General features: G+C 34.8%; 2 protein-coding genes and 2 pseudogenes across 2 annotated transcripts; 2 read left to right on the top strand and 2 right to left on the bottom strand.

Annotated features, from left to right (window-relative positions):
• The first annotated feature begins 2,116 nt into the window (after positions 1-2,116).
• Positions 2,117-2,596, top strand: LOC143539100 (ferredoxin, root R-B1 pseudogene; annotated as a pseudogene).
• A 1,158-nt stretch (positions 2,597-3,754) lies between these two features.
• LOC143539099 (putative calcium-binding protein CML48) lies at positions 3,755-6,210 on the bottom strand. The gene is made up of 4 exons (XM_077032512.1): positions 5,849-6,210; positions 4,369-4,415; positions 3,992-4,167; positions 3,755-3,904 (listed from the first exon to the last, which is right to left on the bottom strand). The coding sequence occupies exons 1-4, from the start codon at positions 6,195-6,197 to the stop codon at positions 3,778-3,780; spliced, it is 699 nt and encodes a 232-aa protein (XP_076888627.1). The 5' UTR covers positions 6,198-6,210; the 3' UTR covers positions 3,755-3,777.
• A 2,789-nt stretch (positions 6,211-8,999) lies between these two features.
• On the top strand, positions 9,000-10,378 carry LOC143539098 (uncharacterized protein At2g27730, mitochondrial-like). Its single transcript, XM_077032511.1, has 3 exons — positions 9,000-9,125; positions 9,908-9,946; positions 10,119-10,378. Exons 1-3 carry the CDS (start codon positions 9,024-9,026, stop codon positions 10,311-10,313), a joined length of 336 nt encoding a protein of 111 aa, XP_076888626.1. The 5' UTR covers positions 9,000-9,023; the 3' UTR covers positions 10,314-10,378.
• Positions 10,379-10,676: 298 nt separating this feature from the next.
• Positions 10,677-12,987, bottom strand: LOC143539120 (rho GTPase-activating protein 1-like; annotated as a pseudogene).
• Positions 12,988-22,257: the final 9,270 nt, after the last annotated feature.

Genomic DNA, 22,257 nt, shown 5'->3' with positions numbered 1-22,257 from the left:
CGGAACATGTGTTCATGTTCGTTTGCTTAATTAAATGAACACAGATTTTTTGTTTATGTTCGTTCGTTTATTAAATAAACGAATATAAACGAACTTCCCGCCGAACGGTTCACGAATAGTTCACCGAACGTTCATTCGTTTACAGAACTACAGACATCTGTAGAAGAAGAGGTGGACCAAACCTCTGCAGTATGCAAGAATAAGGCTGTTTGGTTTTTAACATATGTAGACTGCTATGATAAACTGGTGTTGGTGTACGAACGGTGGTAGTGGGTGGTGGGCGGTGGTAGTGGACGATGGATGACGGTGGTGGTGGACGATGGTGGTAAATTGTGGATGGAGATGGTGGCGGGTGGTGGGTTGTAGTGGTGGTGGTAATGGGAGACATCGGTGGTGGTGGCAGCGGCAGACGGTGGGTGGTGGTGGACAGTGGCTACTGGTAGGTGGCATGTGTAACCCTAAGAAAAATGGATAAGCCAAGCCTGCACTAAGAAAAATTCGCGCAAACGTTTTTTAACGTATTCAAAAGAAACAAATTCAAAAAACAAATAGTTTGCAAATGTCGCGCATAGTCTGTGTGACGTAGACAAAAGAGCCCGGATATTTTTTAGAAAAACAAACACCTTCTATGCACAAACAAATGATTGGTATAAATATATAATCATTAATTTATATAATTAGGTTCTAGCACATTCCAGTTTCCCCTAAACTCAAAACATACTATAAAATAATAATAATAATAATAATAATAATAATAATAATAATAAATCAACTCTCTCTTTGTTTGCTTAAAACCCTAAAATCATTTCATCCCAAAGTCCTCTGTAAGTTCAGTTTCTTCATTATTTTACTTTTTATCTACCGTCGATTTATTAATTATTATGATTGTGTAATCGATTCATCGTCTTAGTGTTTGATCTATACGAATCTAACTATTACTTTAGTGAATCATCGCAAAGTTTAAGCTTTGTGTGTGTGTGTGTGTGTAACTGAATACGCACACGAGAATTTGATGAAAAGCTAATAATAATAATATTTGGATCCATTTTTTGTTGTTTAATTTAGGTTTTTTATTTTTATATATTATTCAGAAAGGAATTGTAAATAGTATATACTTATCTTAAACCCTAATTTTAGCTTTAAGTGTGATGTGTGATTTGAGATCTTAATATTTGATGATTTATTTGTGTATAATAAGTTTGAGTAATCTGAAAGCATAGTTAAAGTTTTTTTTTTGTTTTTTTTTGTTTTTGTTTTTTTGGTCAATTTTCAAGATCTACAAAATTAGGGGTGTAGACGAAGACCTCGGCTCGTTTTGAGCTCTTTTTCTAAAGCTTGAGCTGGGCTCGTGAGTCGTTTTCTGAAGCTTGGGCTTTAGTTATATAATTAATTTATATATGCTTTCCATTTTTTTTAATTTATATATTTTGAAAAAAACCCTTAAACGAGCCAAAAGCTTGGCTCGAGCGCGGCTATGCCGTGTGTTTTTAATACACACAGGTCGATAAGATGTGAGACATGGAAATGCTCAAAGGTTTGATGTGCCTTAAAAGAGCTTCCTATTCAATGGTTGAGCTTGGGCCCGATAAATAAACAAGCTTTTTCTGAGGCTCGGCTCGTTTCGAGATCTTTTTCTAATGCTCGGCTCGGCTCGGTTCGGTTGCTATTCACTAATTAACTTATATATGTTCAAAATTTATATTTGTGTATTTTGAGAAAAATATACAAACCTAAGCTTGGCTCTGCAGTACCTTGAATGAGCCGAAGCTGGGCTCGAGCTTGGCTGTGCTGCTTGTGCAGTGTGAAATTGATACGTAGAAGAGGTAAAACTTGAATGCACACAAGGCTCAATGAAAACGAGCTTCACATACACGGCTCGAGCTCGATAACTCAACAAGGCTCAATGAAAACGAGCTTCACATACACGGCTCGAGCTCGATAACTCAACGTGCTTTATTTCTTGCAAAAACTGATCCGATCTCGAGTTGCTTGCGAGCGGCTCCGTTTGTATGCATCTCTCCTTGTCTTGTGTTTTCGAATCACAAATAATCATTTTCTTTTACTTGTTTAATGTGAAATTGAATATTTGATTGTTTACATATTCAGGTAACCAACCATGTCATCAATTGGACTTCCAACGCAAGGCCCATTCCAACTCGCACCTCAAACGAACACGCGATCTACCGCCACCGCGTTTCTAAACCGCAAGACCTCACTTTCATCAGTAAAAACCGTCTCAAAATCGTTCGGTTTGAAATCAAGCTCCTTTTTCAGAACAACAGCTATGGCAACATACAAAGTTAAGCTGATCGGACCAGACGGTCAAGAGAACGAGTTTGAAGCACCTGATGACTGCTACATTCTTGACTCAGCCGAGAGTGCAGGGGTTGAGCTCCCGTATTCATGCAGGGCGGGTGCGTGTTCCACGTGCGCAGGAAAGATTGTTAGCGGGTCGGTTGACCAGTCGGACGGTTCGTTTCTTGATGACAACCAGATGAAAGAAGGGTATGTGCTGACTTGTGTTTCGTACCCGACTGCGGATTGTGTGATTCATACCCATAAAGAAGGTGACCTTTACTGAGGTGGTTTATGGTTGTTTTTGTTGTCTGCAATTGAACCTGTGTTTTATTATTGTGCTTGTTGAATGCTAGTTTGTGTTGGTTGGTGGATTTTGAAGTCTTGATAATGTTGATTTTTCTGGTCTAAAATTCACAAGGTTTCATTTTCTTGGGGATCACACTTGATTTTTATATAAATGTTATGTCACACATGTCATATATTTAACTTCTAACTTCACTTTCACTAGAGCCAGAGTTGTCTCCGAAAATGGTAGAAATTTTTGGGCCACTCCTGAGTATCGTTAAAATTTTATGAGTCCAAGAAATATTGGGCCCTTAAGTAAAAGGTTTTTTTTTTTTTTTTTTTTTTTTTTTCAAACAATTAAATTTTTAAATAAGCGTACTTAGTTATGATTTGGGTTATGTAATTTTATTATATATTTTAATTTTATATGAAATAGACTTAAATAAGTTAAGTAATTGGGTTTAAACATTAAAAATAAAAATACATATTTTTTCATTAAAAAAATATAAATTTTTTAAAAGAAAAAAATTTAGCCATAGCAGGGTAATCAGGCTAGGGGGGTGTCGACCACCTTGCCCTCCTATGAAAGCCGGCCATGACTAGTGCCCAACTCTTAAATTCACCATATTTTTTGACGGTGGGCAAGATGTCAATCGTTCTGGTTGGTGGTTTTCGAGTTTGTTGGTTGAATTGTTGTGTTTTTCGAGTTTGTTGGTTGAATTGTTGAATTCAAACACGACTCATGTTTTCATTCATTTAACGTGTCCTTTATCATGAACGCATACTCTTATCATGAAGGCGCCCCCTATAGTTCATCAAGGGTTGCGGATCCATATTCGGACTTGAAATATGATAACTTCTTGTATGCTCAAATTGTTGCGGTTTACTCGGGTATAAAGGCATTGGGAATTGGGAGGGATCATACTAGTATTCTTGTGAACATCTAACTCGTTTTAACCCTTTTTTTAACGGTTCTTAAATTACACCTAGTACTTTGTTGTGGGGGTTGAACCCTCATCCGTTAGGATAGACGGGTGCGTTAATACCGTCAGGACAAAAACCCTTTAGTTATTTTCACTTTAAGATTTTCCAAGTCTTGTTAATCATGAGTCAAACATTTGTAGCAAACAACCAAATTCATCTTGACAACATATGACCCAAAAAACAAAGTAACTGTTAGAAAGTTTCACACGACTATTCGGCTGCAAGAAATGGGATCACCATCGTCATAAACGTCTCATACGTAAGCGTCGCAGAACCTGTGTACCGCGTATCCTTCTCCATAAACTTTGTTGTCAAACCCCTCACAATCATTCCACACCTAAATTATTAAAAATAAAAAAATAGTATATCATTAGCTTAAAGTGTTAAAAACAGGGATATGCTAAAATTACGAAAATACTCTTACTCGACAAAACTATCGAATGAAAGCTCGACTCTCCTTTCACTGTGGTCATCATATTTTGATATTAAAAGTTGAAGAACAGAAGGTGGAACTGCATATCCGAGACTGTATAATGCATCTCTTAACTCGGCTGCATCGATTTTTCCACTTCTGTCCCTGTCAAATCTCTCAAAGATAGCCTGCAATTTACAAAAATAAAACGAATCTAAAAACACGAAAAAAATCGAATATTTAAGTTTTTAACGAACCCTAAGAAACTGCAATGCTTCGTTCACTTTTCAGATGTTATACAGAAGAACTAAATAAGCAAGATACAAGAAAATGTCGAAGAAGCCGAATATTTATATCTATACGATAAGGATTCGGGATCGATTACTCACACGCCATTGGCCGAGACAACCCCATAACTCAGCAAACTCTTTGGGGCCTGAGACATTCACATTTAAAAAGATGAGTTCATGCTCAATCTTGAATGAGTTATACAGATATTATTATTTAATAATGTTTTGACAACCCATCAAGAGCTACTCGAAATCGGCTGGCTAAAAGCTCGAACCGAGCTGAGCTTAAACCTTAAATGAGCTAGATCCTGAACTTAAATCTAAATATAAACTTGTTTACTAAACGAGTTTGACCCAGAGCTCCAATAATCAAGCTTAAGACAGCTCGCGAGTAGGGGTGACACCGAGCTGAGATGCTCGCGAACTACTCGAGATCGGATCGAACAAAAGCTCGAAACGAGGCGAGCTTTTTCGAGCTCGAGCCTCAAATAAAGCTCCTTTAGTTATCGAGCCCGTGCCTTATGTATTATTAAGTCTTAGCACGTTTGGACATCTATGCAGCAATTTCACACTGCACAACAAAGCTTGAGTTGAGCTTTGGCTCGTTTAAAGTTAATCTCAAAATAATTAAAAAAACGTATATAAAGTAAATTACCTAATAATAATAAATGAACCAAGCTCCAGTTATCAAGATTAAGATAGCTCGAGCCTTGTGTAATTTTAAGTTTTAGCACTGTTGAACTTCTATGTATTAACAAAGCTCAAGTCGCTCTTTGGCTCGTTTAAGGTACTACATGAGCTTGACCTGAGCCTAGGCTCGTTTAAGGTTTTTTCTATAAAAACAATTTAAAATGTATATAAATCAATTAAAAAATAATAAACGAGCCAAGCCTGAGCTTGAAAAATGACTCACGAGCCGAATTCGAGCTTAGAAAAAGGGCTCGAAACGAGCCAAGCTCAAGCTCAAGCTCTTGTAAGCCAGAAACGAGCCGAGTTCGAGCCTGTAGAGTTGGGGCTCGGCTCGGCTTGTTTACACCCATATTCACGAGCCTAAACAAGCCAATTATTTTCATAATTTTTTATTTAACATATTAAATGTAACCTTTTATAATAATAATAATAATAATAATATTATCATTATTATTATTGTTTTTATTATTATTATTATACATAAAAATTATGATAAAATAACTAAATAATATGCATTATTTCTAAAACGAGCCGAGCTCGAGCTTTAGAAAAAGAGCTCTAAACGAGCCGAGCTCAAGCTCGAGTTCTCGTAAGTCAAAACGAGTTGAGCTTGAGCCTAGTCAAACTCGGGCTCAACTGGTTTACACCCCTAGTCGCGAGCCTTAACAAGCCAATTATTTTCATAATTTTTATTTAACATAATAAATATAATAATAATAATTAATGTTTTTATTATATATAAAACAATTATGATAAAATAACTAAATATTACGTCACCTAAGTTACAAATAAAAAAACGCACATAAATTCATTAATAAATAAATAACAACTCGCGCTTATCACAACTCAAGCTTTAAAAACAGAGCTCGAAACCGAAACGAAAACAGACCCGTTCGGAAAGGATCACTCGGGTTCCGAAACTGAAACATAAGCAACCGAATAGTCCGAATGCTAAACTTCTGGTAGCCATTACTAAGCGCCTGCTGCAACTCTTTCGCATCAATAAACCCGCTCCGATCCGAATCCACCATCTGAAAGCTCCGAATAACTTCCGGGTGGGTCCACGGCGGGAACACCGGCGCCGGCGGGAAGCCGTACTGGCCACCACCGCCGTAATTATAGGCGTAATTGGGTTGTTGAGATGGTGGTGGAGGTTGGTAGGAGTAATTACCGGCGGGATGGTGGGATTCCGGTGCCGGAGGAGCAGACGGAGATGGGTTGTGGCCGGAATATGACATGATTGGTGATTGGTTGTTAGGGTTTGTGAAATTGTTATTATTATTAGGTTTAATTTGTTGCATTGGTTTCGGATCTTTGTGGTGGATGATTTGTTTACTGGTTGAGAAGAAATCAATGATATTATTTATTTGAATTTGAATTATAGTTATGGTTAGGGGGCAAACGAGCCGAGCAAGCTTGACTAGGTTCGAGTTCGGCTTGTTTCAAGCTTTATTTTCAAACCTTGAGTTCGACTTGTGAGTAGATTTTCAAGCTCGAGCTCGGCTCGCTTAGTATTTATTAATTAATTTTTTTATATTTATAACTATATATATATATATATATTCTAATATAATTTTATGTATAAAATACTATATATTATTTAGTTATTTTTTAATAACATTATATATAATTAATTAATATTATTAAATATATATTAAAAAAATTAATATTATTAAATGCATATTAAAAAAATTATATAAATGGTAGGCTTGTGAGCCGGCTCGAGCTCGATAAGTGAAGCTCGAGCTCGGGCTCGTTTATTAAACGAGCTTACTGGCTTGAGCTCGGGCTCGGGCTCGGTCGAGCTTTTTCACGAGCCGATCTCGAGTAGCTCGCAAGTAGCTCGACTTATTTGCACCCTAGTTATGGTTTTATGGATTTGATTATGAATATTTAATTTTTTAATATTGAAAATGCTTGAATCACAAAAGAAACAAGGAAGGAATTAATTCAGCTATGGAACCGGTTAATGTGAGCTAATTGAAACGTGTCTCAGTTAATTCAAGCTAAACGATCTATGTGGTATATGTATTTCCAAATACAATCTATCTATATAAATATATTTCTTGCATGAACATTTTAATTTATGTTGTAATTGTTTGGAACACCATATGCAAACTTTGAACCGGCGGTTCGACTTCGAAACTTCATAATTGAGTTTTGAACACCATAACCGAACCAATTTCAACTAAAACAAAAGAGAAAAAAACAACACAAAAAGTCCTTTGGACAATTAACTGAAGTTAACCAAAACTGACCCATAATTAACTTTATCAGTTTCTTGAATCGTGTCCCAATCTTCTTCACCAAGGAGTTTCATGCTTGAAGTAGAACTATCCCGCATTCAGGTTAACCCAAAATATAGAACCAAGAACCAACCTGAATTTCAATGTTTTTTTCTTTTAGACTGTTTAGTTTGGGCTAAGGTTTTCAGTTAAAAGGGAGACCGAATACTACAAACCAACTAAATACACAATAATAATGTGGTGCCCAAGCCCAAGTGGCCGAGTTATATATTGGTGTTGTCCTATTTGGGCCAGAAGCCCAATCATCCGTTAGCTGTGTCTGTGTGTGAGACGCAGTAGGTGTGACTCAACCAGCTGGAATCAGGAATCCCCAAATTATAAACCCTAAGATTATCCAACGGTAATCATCTTCTTCTCTCTGCAACTAATTCAGCTATACTTTATTATTATTATATATTAACAATCCACATTTACGTTTCCGTACTTCGATTACTGATCACAACGCTGTGTTTATATTATTATTATTATTGAGCTCCGATAGCTTACTGAATTTGTATTCATAGTTGATGCGTTGAGCTAGGGCTTAGGAATACGGTTATTGATTGTTGAAGACACTTCGCGTTACAATCGGTGCTCGTTTTAATAATATGTTTTGATCTAGTTGAATGCGATGTGATGTGATGGATTGTTGACTGGTTTCAGTTAGGTATTTGGAAGTTAGAACATATGGTTAAATTCACGGATAGTTAGTTATAACGAGAGGCGCGTGTTCGTAAGTTTATGTTAGTAGCGTGTGAGACGGAGTGTATTGAGCTCTGATAACTTACTGAATTTGTGTTTGATATCTACAAGTAATCTGTGTAAAATAGTGGATGCGTTGAGCTAGGGCTTAGGAAACCGGTTGTTGATTGTTGAATTCGTTTCACGTTACAATCGGTGCTCGTTTTAATAATATGTTTTGATCTAGTTGCATATGCTGTGATGAATTGTTGACTGTTATGTCACATGATATGTAATTGTTTGTTGTTATTTAGCGTTTTTGTTCACTTAGGTATTGAGAACACATGGCTAAGTACTTAAGTACACTGGATAATTATAAATGGAGTCGCTTGTACATAAGTTTATATTAGCATGAAGCAAAAAGTAGAATGTATTTTTATAAACGGAGTCGCTTGTACAATTTGTGTTTGTGTTTGTGTTTGATATCTACAAGTAATTATAGTAACATACTTACACAGAGACACACATAGGAAATTTACTTAGCATCTCTTGATTGCTTGCGTATATAGTTGATTCGTTGATTTAGGGTTTAGGAAAAACGTTGTTGATCGTTGAATTCACTCGATGCCAAGATTGGTGCTCATTTCAAAATTTGTTTTGATCTGGTTCCATATGCTCGCTTAGAATACGTAAACTTTGTTTCTTATAAATTGTGTTAGAGGGTAATCTGAACTCCATTGTCTTCATCATGGCTGGAGATAATGTATGCTGTGATGGTTTGTTGACTGCTTTGTCTAACATTTTTGCTCACTTAGGCATTGAAAACATTTAGTTAAATAGATGGTTACTTATAATCGAAAGTCACTTGTTTGTAAGGTTATGTTAGTAGCATGTGGTACAGACTACAGAGTAGAATAGATCTTTATATTGGATCTTCTCAAATCAGGTTTTATATTGTTTGCAGAAATTTTGTCAAACCAAAGATTTAAAAACTGTTGAATGAGCATATTGTTACAGCTATACAGCCGTAAAGATTTATCAAACTTATAATATTTTTTTCCCATTTTGAAGTTAAAACACAGTTAAAGATATAGCAGCATGGCGACAAGACAGTTTGTTAGAAATGTGTCTCGTAGGTTCTCAAGCGGTGGCAAAGTACTTGGTGAGGAGGAGAAAGCTGCAGAAAATGTCTACATCAAGGTAATTTTAAATGTGGTCTACACTGTGAACTTTATATATGGTCATTTTTTTATGAAAAAAGATGGTATATATTGTTGTTTTTCCAACATAAGAAGCTTATTTCCATGTTCTATTCCCTTCTCATCAACTCTACTTGATTTCTACGTTTCGCTTTTGTTTGTTTGTTTGATGTCAACTGCCATTAGTCTATCCTTTCAAATTGACTTGTGAGTATGGATGCTTATATAAAGGACATTAATGTTTCATTACTACTAGTCTTTGTGAATTGTGATGAAAATACTCTATTGCTAGGCACATATCTATTCACTTAGTTGCCTCATGCGTCTATATAAATTTATATCTACTGTTATTTTTATATCAAGAAGTTTATGACTGATGCTTGTAGACGTGTAGTTTCTGAAGCAATTAGTTCTAATGTTTCTCTCGAACAAGTTATGATAACATATCATGAAAATGGTAGCAGTTCTTGAACATTCATAGAGCACAATGCAATATTAAAACGGTAAATTAGAAACTAAAGCTATTCCTTCTAAATGTATAGGACCGATAAAAAAACTAAGTAGTTACACGCCATCCTTTAGAAAAATAACTTATGAGATTGTGAAAGGTAAACTTCCAATATGTGGATCATTTTAATATACTAGTTTGCACTTCTAAATGACTAAATCTTTCATAATTAGATGTTTGGTGTTGATTCATAACGTAAGATATCTAGTTCTGATGCTTAATCTGCATGTTCAGCCACTCAAATTTTAATTTTGCGTTCAATCTTAATCTTGCAGAAAACTGAACAAGAGAAATTGGCGAAGCTTGCAAACAAGGTTTCATTCAATCCGTTTCTGTTTCTTTCTGTCCCTTTTGATATACTTCTGATGCGACAATTTTGTGACCCATTTACTTTTCAATGTTCAAGGGTTGTACCAATCCATTTGATCTGACCCGCCCATATTTTTACTGCTATGGATCTTTTGACTTCTGTGATTGGTGTTTCAGGGCCCAAAACCCGAAGAGACGCCAGCAGTGAATGCCAGTGAGGCAAAAGCAAGTGAGACCATTACTCCACCAAAAGGAGTATCAAGTGATGCCCACCGGAATTATGCTGTTCTAGCAGGTACAGTAACCGGTCTTGGTGCTCTTGGATGGTACCTTTTGTCCAAGGACAAAAAGACCGAAGAGCTTCTAGATTGAAGATTTGTTTTCAAGTTCAAACGTTCTGGAAAAATAAGAATTACATGATCCTGTAATCCATATTCGACTGATACACAGTGATGGAACATTGTTTTCGTATTACGAGAGTTGATTGATCAAACAGACTATCAAGACCGTGATTTGCGACTTATGTTTTGCACTCGTATTGTGTTGACCTATTCAAAACGGGCCTGGTAGTTTTATCAAAAGTGTTTTTGAAGATTTTTATAGTTTCAAATTGCATGATAAATGTGGTAAATTCATATGACTTTGCAAATATTAATACCAAAACACAAAGCTTTTTACTTATTTAGTAAATTCGCAACTGTCAAGAGCTATGCACAAACAAAGTTTCAAATTGCATCACGTAGCGGTCTTTTCAGTTCGAGAATCTGTAGAACTTACACTGGTTGCTAAAGCCACTGGTTTGATCTTTTCTGTATCACTTGACTGAGCCACATGTTCGGGTTTATGAGTATGGCTAACTCTGTGAGTTTTTGGCTCGATGGATGGAGACTCGGCAGGCTCATCACACAACCTGGGTTCATGTTCTCTCTCTTCATTTTCATCAAGATTTTGTTGTGCCAATGGATTCAATCCAGGCCCTCGACGCTGTTTTCATCCGATGGTGATTCTTGTAGCAAGGCCCAAGATGATTCAACAACCAAATCCTGTCGTTCATGAATGGTTTTCGAGACCAGCATTTTCAAAAAGTTCATTACTTGCACTGCATACATTAATGCGGTCAACGGATCTGCCATCTGCATAAAAAAAGTCAACCAAATTCATCCAGTTTCTTTATTTCTTAGTTCTTAGTTTCTTACTACATATAATAATAAAATAGCGAACCTGAGTCATATTTGGGGCGAAAAGCCGAAAACCATTGCAACATTATGTGAATTCATCTTGTTAACATGCTCGTGTTGGGCGAAATCAGCCATCAGATTAATAGCCCAGTCGAGCAGGGCGGTTTCCGTTGGCGACAGAAGGCGACACAGGGCGGCACAATCATCTCCAGATATTCTTAATAAGACCAGCCAAACAGTGTACATCGATAGCATTCGGAACCACTCCACTATTCAACTGGTTTCTCAGATGTTCTTCCTGGCTTTTGTCTGCATTAATTCTGAATATACCTCCAGCCTGCATACAGTCAAAAAGTCAACGGTCCGTTCATTAATGATCGTTTTAATGCGAAAAAAGGCGGATAAAGATTAACATTTAACAGATCTGCAGACCGCCTTGACTATACAAACTTTGTTGCATAAGCATGACTATAACCGGGATACTGTTTCCTCTTGAATCATATGACAACTGCATTGATTCGGTTGAAACACCAAAAACCGTATCACTACAAATCAAAATAAACAAATTGTTACGCAGAAATTTAATAGATGGTTGTTTAAATAAAAAGATTAGTGAAGTCTTCACAATTGATACCTTTTTATTTATAAATTGAAATACAATCAATTAAGTATATGTGATCCAAGTCTAATACTTTAATACAATCAATTTTAATTAGAAAATTACCATAACCGCATAAACATGTTTACATATTGTTTCAGCTGTGAAACGTAAGGTGTTTACTTTGCGATACAACTCTACAAATGCTTACGTGGTTCTTACTTAAAATTGATTATGTACTGAACAGTGAATGCACCCTAAATAATCAAGATCGTAGCAAAAGCGACAACATTTCTCATAATTATAGAGATATGATCATAAAGATATCAAGTTAACTAAAACAAAATCATAAAGACCAAACAATAACTGCCATTATCCCAAAAATTGTAGAGATTGAATGAATCAGATCGCTTGATCACTAAGAACTAGGGGGGTTAATTGGGTTGTGTTCACGAGTTGGCAGGTTCAACCCAACACGAACATGTCTCAAGCCCAAAAACTGGGTAAGACACGTAAACTAGAACACAACCCGCATATTTACGGGTCGACCCCCAATTTTTTTTTTATTTTTGTTTTTTCTGCATACAATACTATAATTTTACTTTTTTACAACAAAATATACAAATTTATATAAAACAATTACATTTTAATTATAAATTTTTTCTCAATTTTCTTTTAGTTCTAAAGTTTCACATATAATACCCACCGATTCAATTAATTACATTATATTTTAGATAAAAAAACAAAAAATAAACGGGCCAACCCGAACCCGACCCGTTCAGCTAATGAGCTTAGAAATTCACAAACCCGACCTGAAAACCCAAACCCGCGAATTTCGTGTTAGACGTGTTTCGTGTCAGAAATTCACACCCGTATTTCGAACCATAAACATAACTGCCAAAACTGTCACAACCAACAGAACTGAAACAAAATACAAGTACCTTGCACTAGGGGCTCTTGTGGTCACTTCAGGTTCAAACTCAACAGGCAAACCAAGAAACCCATTAAACCTATCAAACGTGACATGTGCCACGTGGCGGACACCAGTGGGCCACCCTATCTCCAGCGTGTCTTCTGCATGTGCTGTGTTCTCAGTAGGACCCCGCAAAGATTTTCTAAACAAAGCCAACAAAAGTGTTAATAATGACAAATTATTATTATTATTATTATTATTATTATATATTATTTTAATCGGGTCCACGCTAACTACAGAGTTTGGCTTGGGCGTTCTCCTGAGAAACCATACAGCCGACTGCCACTTGACAACCATTGTGCCGCCATAAGAGCAGAACTCTTTGGCGTAACACACGGTGAGACAAAACCCTGGGTGGGATCGGGATTCGAATTGACAACTTTGCAAGGTCTAGCTCAAATCATTCATTGCTAAATATACATTCAAAGTGACACAAGGGTCTCCACTTGACCTTTCTTGTTTGTTATATGGGTGCTGCTAAACGTACCCCTATCCCCTTTAGTAAACGTACACCATTCTTCAAGTTTTGCATTAATACAATTTAAACCTTTTTGTTTTTCCTTTACTATTTTGTTATCTCTTATTATCATTATTATGTTAAAAAGTTTTCCTTTTCTTTTCATATTATAAAACTTTTTCTTTGCTTTCTCTAATGACAAAAAAAAATTGTTTATGTAAAAAACATTGTTTTTATAAAGAAAAAAAAAACATTTTTATAAGTGTTATAATACTTTGTATGTTTTTTTAATAGTTTTTTGAGACAGCTTACATTTTTTTAAAAAAAAAATCGCATTGATTTTAATCAATAAAAGAGATTAAACAACATCGACTTGATCAGAAAGTTGGCTCTTTTCTAATGTGTCAATAATCTTATACGCCCAAACCTAACAAAATATATTCAAGGATTTTTTTTGTCGGACGGGAGACATATAATAAGATAAAAATATACAAATCGTTTTATCGTTTTTATAAAGAACATATCATTATTTCTTAAAATATATTTTATAATGATAATAAATATTATTACTATGATAAGCTTTACAAAATATATTAAAGGGTAGTAATATGTCAAATAAAATTGTTAAGTCATTGAAAATCTATGGCAGGAGTATGACAAGTACACGAGGGGGTATGTTTGGCCTAATCCTTGTTATATTTATTAATGGAAAAGTAAATTAACTTTATTTAATTTGGTCAACGGGGGAGAGCTTCATAGGCACACATTGTGTTAGGTATGAGTAAACGGGTACCGGCTCTGAACCGGTACAGTCGGTACCAACTTTTTTACGTTTCTTGATCGGTACAGTATGGTTCGCTACTGGTATTTCCTGAATTTTTGACTTTAGTACCAAACCAAACCAACCACTTTCGGTACCGGTATCAAGATTTTAGGAAAATCAGGATCGGAATTTTTGGTACCGGTATCGAGCTCACCGCTACATTGTATAACTTCATGGTGTACCACATATTGGTTGGTTCCTATTTAGAAGAAGTTGGTATTGATGATTTCAGTGTTATTATTTCAATTTTATTTTAGTTAGTTGGATTTAAGTAAGAAAATAAATAAGAATAAACTTTAAAGAGTGCACTACTTCCATATTCAGGTTCACTCAAGGTCTGCTCAATGAATATGACAATTGTTTAAAAAACCAAAAAAAGGGTGCTAATATAATAATGAGTCTAACTCATTCATGACCTGCAAGTTAGAAGCACATAATCTTACAATCAAATCAATAGACATATTTGTTTTTAATCTACTGATTAAACATATATCTATATATAATGTTTTTCTTATTATTTTTTAAAGGTCTTATCTCCTTTCGCTGGCCCATAGGTCGATCATAGATTCACATTGGATGCGTCATCATTTGTTATCAATTCAAGATTTTTAAGTCTTTCAAAAACGTTACGCACTACTTTTGAAGTGTTTTCAAGATTTTTAAGTCTTTCAAGATTGTTATACATAAATTTTGGCAAGTCTTTCTATGTGTTGAGGATATACCTAATCCAATATCACAAAAGGACCATTTTGTTTTTCTAGCTTGGGGGTAACGTAAACTTTTTTTTTTCAATGACGGATCTTAAACAAATAATATGGATAAACCAGGAGGTTTTGAATAATAATTTAGATGAGCTGGTTTTAACACATATAAACTTTTCTTTTCTTCTGATTTTAACATAAAAATTATACTACTGAACAAAAATATTGGGTGGGCCACGCCAACCTTGGATCGCACTATGATCCGCCAAGGTTTTTTCTTTATGCATGTTTTTCTTATAAGGCTATGTATAGTAAAGGTTTACAAGATGAGGGAGATTTTTGACACGTGGCCGAGGGGGCTATATGTAGCTCACAAATCGCCCCACCCCCAATACTTGATTGCCACGTCAGCAGTCTTCAAATATAAGCAGGCGACAAATACATGTCGCCCCCTCCCCCTATCGCCCCTCTTATCGCGCAGGGGGGGGGGGGGTCGCCCCCAATGTCGCCCCAAATTGCCCCTATTTGTCGTCCACCTTTCGCCCTAGTTTTTCTCATTGGACATTCTTAAATAAAACTTTACTCCGTCAAGTTTTTTCGATTTTCATACTGATGCTTTAGGGCTTAATTGATCGGAAGAAGGATACACATCGATTAATGTAAAACTTACTTCGAAACTGTCTCTAAATAACGAAATGGTGCTTTCATTCGGGTGATTAAACTTTCAATTAACAAAAATTAAGTCGTTTAGAGTACCGTTTCAAGATAAATTTTACATCAATAGACCCGTATCCTCTTTTCGGTCAAAAACCCTAAAACATTAGTTTGAAATTCGGAAAAACATTTTCAAAGAAGGTCCAATTAGAAAAAATAAGGTGAAAGGTAGAACTGGTGGTAATTTTTTTTTATTTGAGATTATTATCAGTTAATTGTAAAAAGATGATATATTAAAATTTAATTTGCGATTTTAAAAAAGCCCAAGGCATTAAACATATATTCAATTAAGTTCTCTAATAGTCAAACGTTAGTAATACATATACTTAAACATGCTTATGTTTCTTTGACCATCTCCAACAACACTACTTTCATTTAAATTAACAATGGAATAATGTCAAACACAACTGCTTTTAGACACAAATACCACTTGGGTTGTTTTCATTGACATTCCTATCATACAAAATGTCCATATTAAACAAACAAAAATCCTAGTTGGTTACACTTCTTAAATACATTAAATACAAAAGAATCCAAAAGGTATCAACATGATATTGAAGCTTATTGTATTTGTACAACAGTCACACAACTAGCTCTAGCAGCAATATGTTAATAAAAGGACCAAGGCCAATATAGTATAAACCAAAAGAGGGAGAGAAGTGGTGTTATGCCCACAGTTGTTCCGACCATGTTGGGTTCTAGGGGAACGGTGATTGCCCGCGCCTGCATATACTGGAATCACAACTCCTGCATCTCCGCCTTCACCACCACCATGACCACCACCGCCACCAGCATGACCGCCACCAGCATGAGCAGCAACTCCTCCTCCACGTCTAACAACTGATTTCGTCGTTCCATTTTTGTGCCCTACAAGTACTTCTTCCCTCACGTCTATAAAAAATATAGTTAAGATTGATGTCTATACGGCAAATATCATAGCACGGATCGAATGCTTTTGCTTCCAAAGAAGGAAATAACGTACCGACAGAATGGATCGATTTCTCAGGATTTGAAGATGTATGAAGATGATCAAGGCATGACCAAAATAATATTAATAACATCATGGTTGTGATCTTCATTTTCTTCATGTAATTCAAGTTCCTATTTTGATACTTGATACTTTTGTTTTGTAAAATATATATGGAATATGTATTATTGCTTGGCATATAAGCAAAGATTTATTCTTTCCGTTTAAACTTTAATAATGTGTTTGGGATAACATTGATCTATAATTATCAATTTTTCTAGTCCAGATACTTGGCCATACAAATATTCTAGGAAGACACGTGCATAGTGGGAGCATCATCAAATGGAACAAGACTCTTTTATGTTAAAATAAATAAAAAAAAACCCACCTTTAAGAGTTGATTTTTTTTTTTAAATAGGGTATATTTAAGATTTCTAATCATTAGGGGGGTGGTTTTGTTTTTTAATCACAAATAGGGTATTGGTTTTTAACAGTGGCGAATAAGCTTTTGAGTATAGATGTGTACGAGAATGCTAGGTGAGAGAATCTTATTTGCATTTGATAGTAGCGAGTAAGATTAATTGCGCTTGATAGTGGCGAATAAAGTTAATTGTGCTTGATAGTGGCAAGTAAAAGTGAGGCCACGTGACCAGGTACTATTAGCACTTAGTAATGGCGAATAATCTTAATTTCACTTGACATTGGCAAATAACAACTTCTATTTAATAAACAAACTACATAAGAATTTAATCTTGGCATATCATAGGCCCTTACTCGCCAATATCAAGTGAAATTAAGGTTATTCGTCATTACTAAGTGCTAATAGTACTTGGTCATGTGACCTTACTCTTACTCGCCACTATCAAACGCAATTAACCTTATTCGCCACTATCAAGCGCAATTAACCTTATTTGCCACTATTAAATGCAAATAAGATTCTCTCACCTGACAACCTTTTTACATTCTCTTATACACCTATACCCAAAAGCTTATTCGCCACTATTAAAAACCAATATCCTATTCCCCCCCCCCCCCACCCACCCCAAGTGATTAGAACTCTTAAATATACCCTATTTTTAAAAATAATTCTTAAGAGTAACATCTTTTATTCTTTACTATTAACTCAAATGTAACAAATTTGGTCATTAACACTAATTAATTTTATTTTTTCTTCTTGAATCATGAAACCGTGTTTTGTATGTAGAGACATGTGTTTGTAAATTTCATAAACAAATAGGCTTGAAACCATCATAAACAAATAGGCTTGAAAACCACTTCCTCCCGAACCACTTGTACCATGACCACCCCACCTCCACCACCATGACCACCGCCTCCTCCATGCCTAACAACATGATTCTCTCCACTTTTGCGCGCCACAAGTTCTTCCATAGTGCCTACAAAAATTAAGTTAAATGGAGGGTGTTAGGGATGTATGGGGATCTATGAAGTAATGGATTGAAATGACTAACGTGGGATTACAACCTATTGTTTTAGAGTTTATCGAGATTTAATAGGGGGTATGAAGATAACAGAGATTATGAAGAATTAACTTTTTTTTACAAAACATTAAATTTGGACCAATCACAACATACCAATCATTACATAATCCCCACCTCTCTCTCTCTCTCTATTGAAGGGGGCAGCCACCCGATCGATACAAGCAACCCGGGCCTCTAACACGATAGTGCGCCCTCACCCTGATAGGTATATAGGAAATGTTGGTGATAACTAGTCTTGTTTAAAGATAATAAATAAATAAATGGAAATGATCAGATCTAGAATAAAAGCAAATAACTAAGATAGTAATTACATCGAAACAGAAGGCAAACGGGTAACAAATTGCACCGCTATACCCTTTTGAAGTAATAATAATAACTTATATAAGTCTAGATTAATTAATGATATATTTAAACACAAAATACTATATATTAAATGTTTTTGTGTCCATAACTTTCCAAATATATATATATAGGGGAAAGTGAATACGGGGATGTTAAGCATCTAAGCTTAGATGCGAAACCAATCAAAACTACGTCATTTTGATAAAAATATACCTAAAATTAATTGTATTCTTTTTATTTCCAATTTGCCTAACGTGAATTTGTTTAATTTTCTTCCTTGATTCACTAAAGACAATCTCTTGAGATCTCGATAAGAACCTTTTGATGTCTCGACAAAAACCATTTGAACCATTTTCCATTTCTTCTATTTTACTTTTAATACGAATAAAAACTCAAAGCGACATTCTTCATATTGAAAATTTTGATCACTAACTTCGAGAGATCCAACAAGCAAGAGAATAAACTAAAAGTTTTATTTCATTTCCAAACGATGTATCAATTTCACACTACGGTTATCTATTGTATGATAACCACCGCTTGAGAAATATTCTTTAAAAAATCAAACTTTTTGGTTAGTAAAATGTTAGTTTCAGAATTTTAGATATACTGTTTGTTAGTCTCAATTGTAGAAATTAAACATCCCTTTAGGACTAAGGAAATCTTCTTATCAATTATTCAATTTGAGTTGAAGAATTAAATAAGACAATTGATATGTGTTTAGAAACTTCTTAAAATAAATGAGAGATATTTAAGGAAAATGAATAAATAGTCAAAACAAATGGAGAGAGAATAAAAAAATAAAAAGAATACAATTAATTTTAGGTATATGTTAATAAAAAAGACGTAATTTTGATTGGTTTCGCATTTAAGCTTAGATGCCTAACAGCCTCATATTTACTTTCTGATATATATATATATATGAATGCTAAAAAGGAAAAGGAAATCAAAATACTGTTTGATGCTTTTGTTAAAAGAATAATCAAAATATATGGAATATATATGTATTATAGCTCGAGACAAGCAAAGATTTATTCTTTCCCTTTCAACTTTACTTTGCTTTTCAAGGAACAAAACTTTAAGTTCGAAAATAATTACAAAAGGTAGTGTAAGTTTAACAAAAATCTAATTAATACGGTTCAATGTGTTTTTATTTTTATATTTACTTTCTTTTTTTTTTTTTTTGATTAAAATGTCTCCTAACTTAAAAGCTTGCCTTATAGAAAAAACATATGTATTTTGTCAAACTTAATGTTGGGAGTGGACTTGGGATAATTTGAAAAAATTGTGACATTTAAAATTGTGGAAGTTTAAGACATACTCTATATTAACATTCCTTAAGTTGTTAAATTTCATATATTGTTCAAGTTACTCGTATTAAACCATACACATCGACTTGATTAGTCAAAACGCGAAGAGTTTATTTGAGCCATTAACTTAACTGCATGCCATTAATTTCTTTTAACGATAGATAATGACCTACTCCTGATGATACTACTATACTAATGTCCATGACAAGTCAAACCCTAGACCTTCAAGCGAGGGAGCACCCTTATAAAACAAACTAATTATAATAATATTGAGCCAAATGCCTTTTCATCTCAATCGAATTCGTTAGTTTAGAAATTTAATTAGCTACATATTTTTTTTTCTTTATAATAATATTGAGCCAAATACCAAATCATGTTTCGCTAATTTGGTTAATGGATTCTATACCCGCAAATTAAATAAATTTAATTAGCTATGTATCCTTTTTTTTTTCTTTATATGTTGTCGTATCTTTCTTTTTGGGTTGTTTGTCAAGATCGTAGAGAAACGTGAAGCTATTATAGGTGTAGAATATATTATCATAAGCATGTGGTGAATTAATGAACAAAATTCTGTTGTTGGTGCCGGTAACCCCGCCCAAGTAAGAGTATCTGTAATTTAGGGCTGTCATTTTTATCCAAAACTCAACCCGAGAAAACATGTATCCGAACCTGAACTAACCCGACCCAAGAAACCCGAACCCGAGAAAAGGTCAACCCGAACCGAAGTAATTCGGGTTGGTTCTTGGGTCCGAATTTTAGATTTCAGGTCAACCCGAATAAACTTTTAGTTTTAAAACCATATATATTCGTAAATATTATAACCCAAGCCTTATCCGCTAGCATTATTAGTATTTAGTCCAAATGAATTGTTCTTATTTCACCTATTATGAGTCGATTGCTTATTGTTTATTAATGTTTCAATTTATGACTAAAAACAACTATAATCCAGTACCTTAATCATGGTATATTGAATTAATGAACAAAATTCTGTTGCTGGTGCCGGTGTATACGAGCGGCTGGTGCCGGTTTATACGAGCGCAAACCCCACTCAAGTAAGGGTATCTACATGCGCCAAGAGTGCACTTAAGTGCCATTATTCTAAACATTAACATATCATTAATTTTTACTCAATTTTAAGCACATTCAACCAAAACCCATCAATTATTAATCATGTAACTCATATATAAATATAGCTATATATTATACATCCAAAAATTTGTATGAAATAATATTTACAACTAAATTCTCCAATACTATATATTTTCATGCATAAAAGTACATGACAACCATAGCTAAATAACGTGACATCAAAAGAAAGATTGGTGGACCATATAAAAAAGCTTATTCATTTGTCTTACAAGCTTTAGCATCAATATGTTAATAAAAGGACCAAAGCCAATATAGTGGAAACCATTTGCCAAAGAGCAATGGAGTTATGTTCACCGTGGTTACCACTTCCATGATGGGCTCTAGGTGTTCGGTGACTGCCCGCATAGACGGGGACCGCCAATCCTGGGTGTACGCCGCTTCCTCCTGAACCACGACCATACCATAACCACTACCAATGCCACCACGACCACCACCTCTGCCACCATGACCACTACCTACACCACCATGACCCCCACACCTCTGCCACCATGACCACTACCTACACCACCATGACCCCCACCGCCACCTCCGTGTCTAACAACAGGATTTGCTCCATTTTTAGGCACCACAAGTTCTTCCATAGTGTCTACATAAATAAAGTTAAGGAATGATGACCAAAATGTTCATTTGACCGGTCAATGTTGATAAAATATTTATTTGACCAACCAATACAAAAGATCCCCCCTCCTCGCTAAAAACTAGTCGACCCTGTCACTTTTTATTCATTAGTTGACGGGATATTTAACCCATCAGATTTTTTATGCTTTACAAAACAGTCGGTTCACTTGTTTTTTTATAGATTGTCGGTGCCGATAGGATTATACACACCCGACAAGATTATTTTTGTTTCCGGCGAGATTTATTTTGGCTTCCGGGACAAAATTTGCTTTGGCTTCTAAAGAGATTATTTTTGCTTCCGACAAGTTATTTGAATAAGTGACAGATTCTGGTTGGTTAAAATTCGCGTTGGGTAATAACTAAAAAGTGATCGGGTTACCTAGTTATACGGTGGATAGACATATTAGGAATTGATTTGGTTAAACATTTTGATGATATTATTCTTTCCTACCTTTAGAGTGATAGGTATATGGCAAATTATTTGGAGATCAAATTAAGCTTATTTTGTTAGAAATAATTAATCTTCATTAGAGATAACTAATAAATAAAAATAGATCATGATAAACACATATAACTGATAAAAAAATCTTTATTGATCACTCAGATTACTTCATATTCGTATTTATACATATACAATCGACACGAGCAACCAACTTATATAATAATAACTTATAGTTTATAGTAATAATATTAATATACGATAAATTTATACAAAAATATATATACAACAAGAATAGTTAATAAACGTACCAAGAGAGTTTGAAGATGCGTGAAGGTGAAGACATAACGAAAACACTGTTAATAACATCATCACTCATCGTAGTCGTCATCTTCATTAACTTCATATTCATATTCATGTAATCATGTTCCTGTTTAATTGATGCTTTTGTTTAATAATAAAAATATGGAATAATTATATAGATGATTAACTAGGACATAAGCAAAGATTTATTCCTTCCCTTTTAACTTTACTTTTTGCTCAAGGAATAA

This window comes from Bidens hawaiensis, unplaced genomic scaffold (genome assembly GCF_021521415.1).
Source record: "Bidens hawaiensis isolate Kalapana, Puna unplaced genomic scaffold, B.hawaiensis_p1.1 tig00011798_1, whole genome shotgun sequence".
In the NCBI taxonomy this organism is placed as follows: domain Eukaryota; kingdom Viridiplantae; phylum Streptophyta; class Magnoliopsida; order Asterales; family Asteraceae; genus Bidens; species Bidens hawaiensis.
This window is presented reverse-complemented; position numbering and strand designations above follow the sequence as displayed.

Bases quoted from the DNA above. Each gene is read 5' to 3' on its own strand.
- LOC143539099 (XM_077032512.1), bottom strand. From the start codon at position 6,197: ATGTCATATTCCGGCCACAACCCATCTCCGTCTGCTCCTCCGGCACCG. The intron at 4,416-5,848 runs GTCTGTTTTCGT...TGAATGTCTCAG, and splicing joins GAGTGATCCTTTCCGAACGG to GCCCCAAAGAGTTTGCTGAG. The intron at 3,905-3,991 runs GTAAGAGTATTT...TTAATAATTTAG, and splicing joins TCATTCGATAGTTTTGTCGA to GTGTGGAATGATTGTGAGGG.
- LOC143539098 (XM_077032511.1), top strand. From the start codon at position 9,024: ATGGCGACAAGACAGTTTGTTAGAAATGTGTCTCGTAGGTTCTCAAGC. The intron at 9,126-9,907 runs GTAATTTTAAAT...TTAATCTTGCAG, and splicing joins CAGAAAATGTCTACATCAAG to AAAACTGAACAAGAGAAATT. The intron at 9,947-10,118 runs GTTTCATTCAAT...TTGGTGTTTCAG, and splicing joins TGGCGAAGCTTGCAAACAAG to GGCCCAAAACCCGAAGAGAC.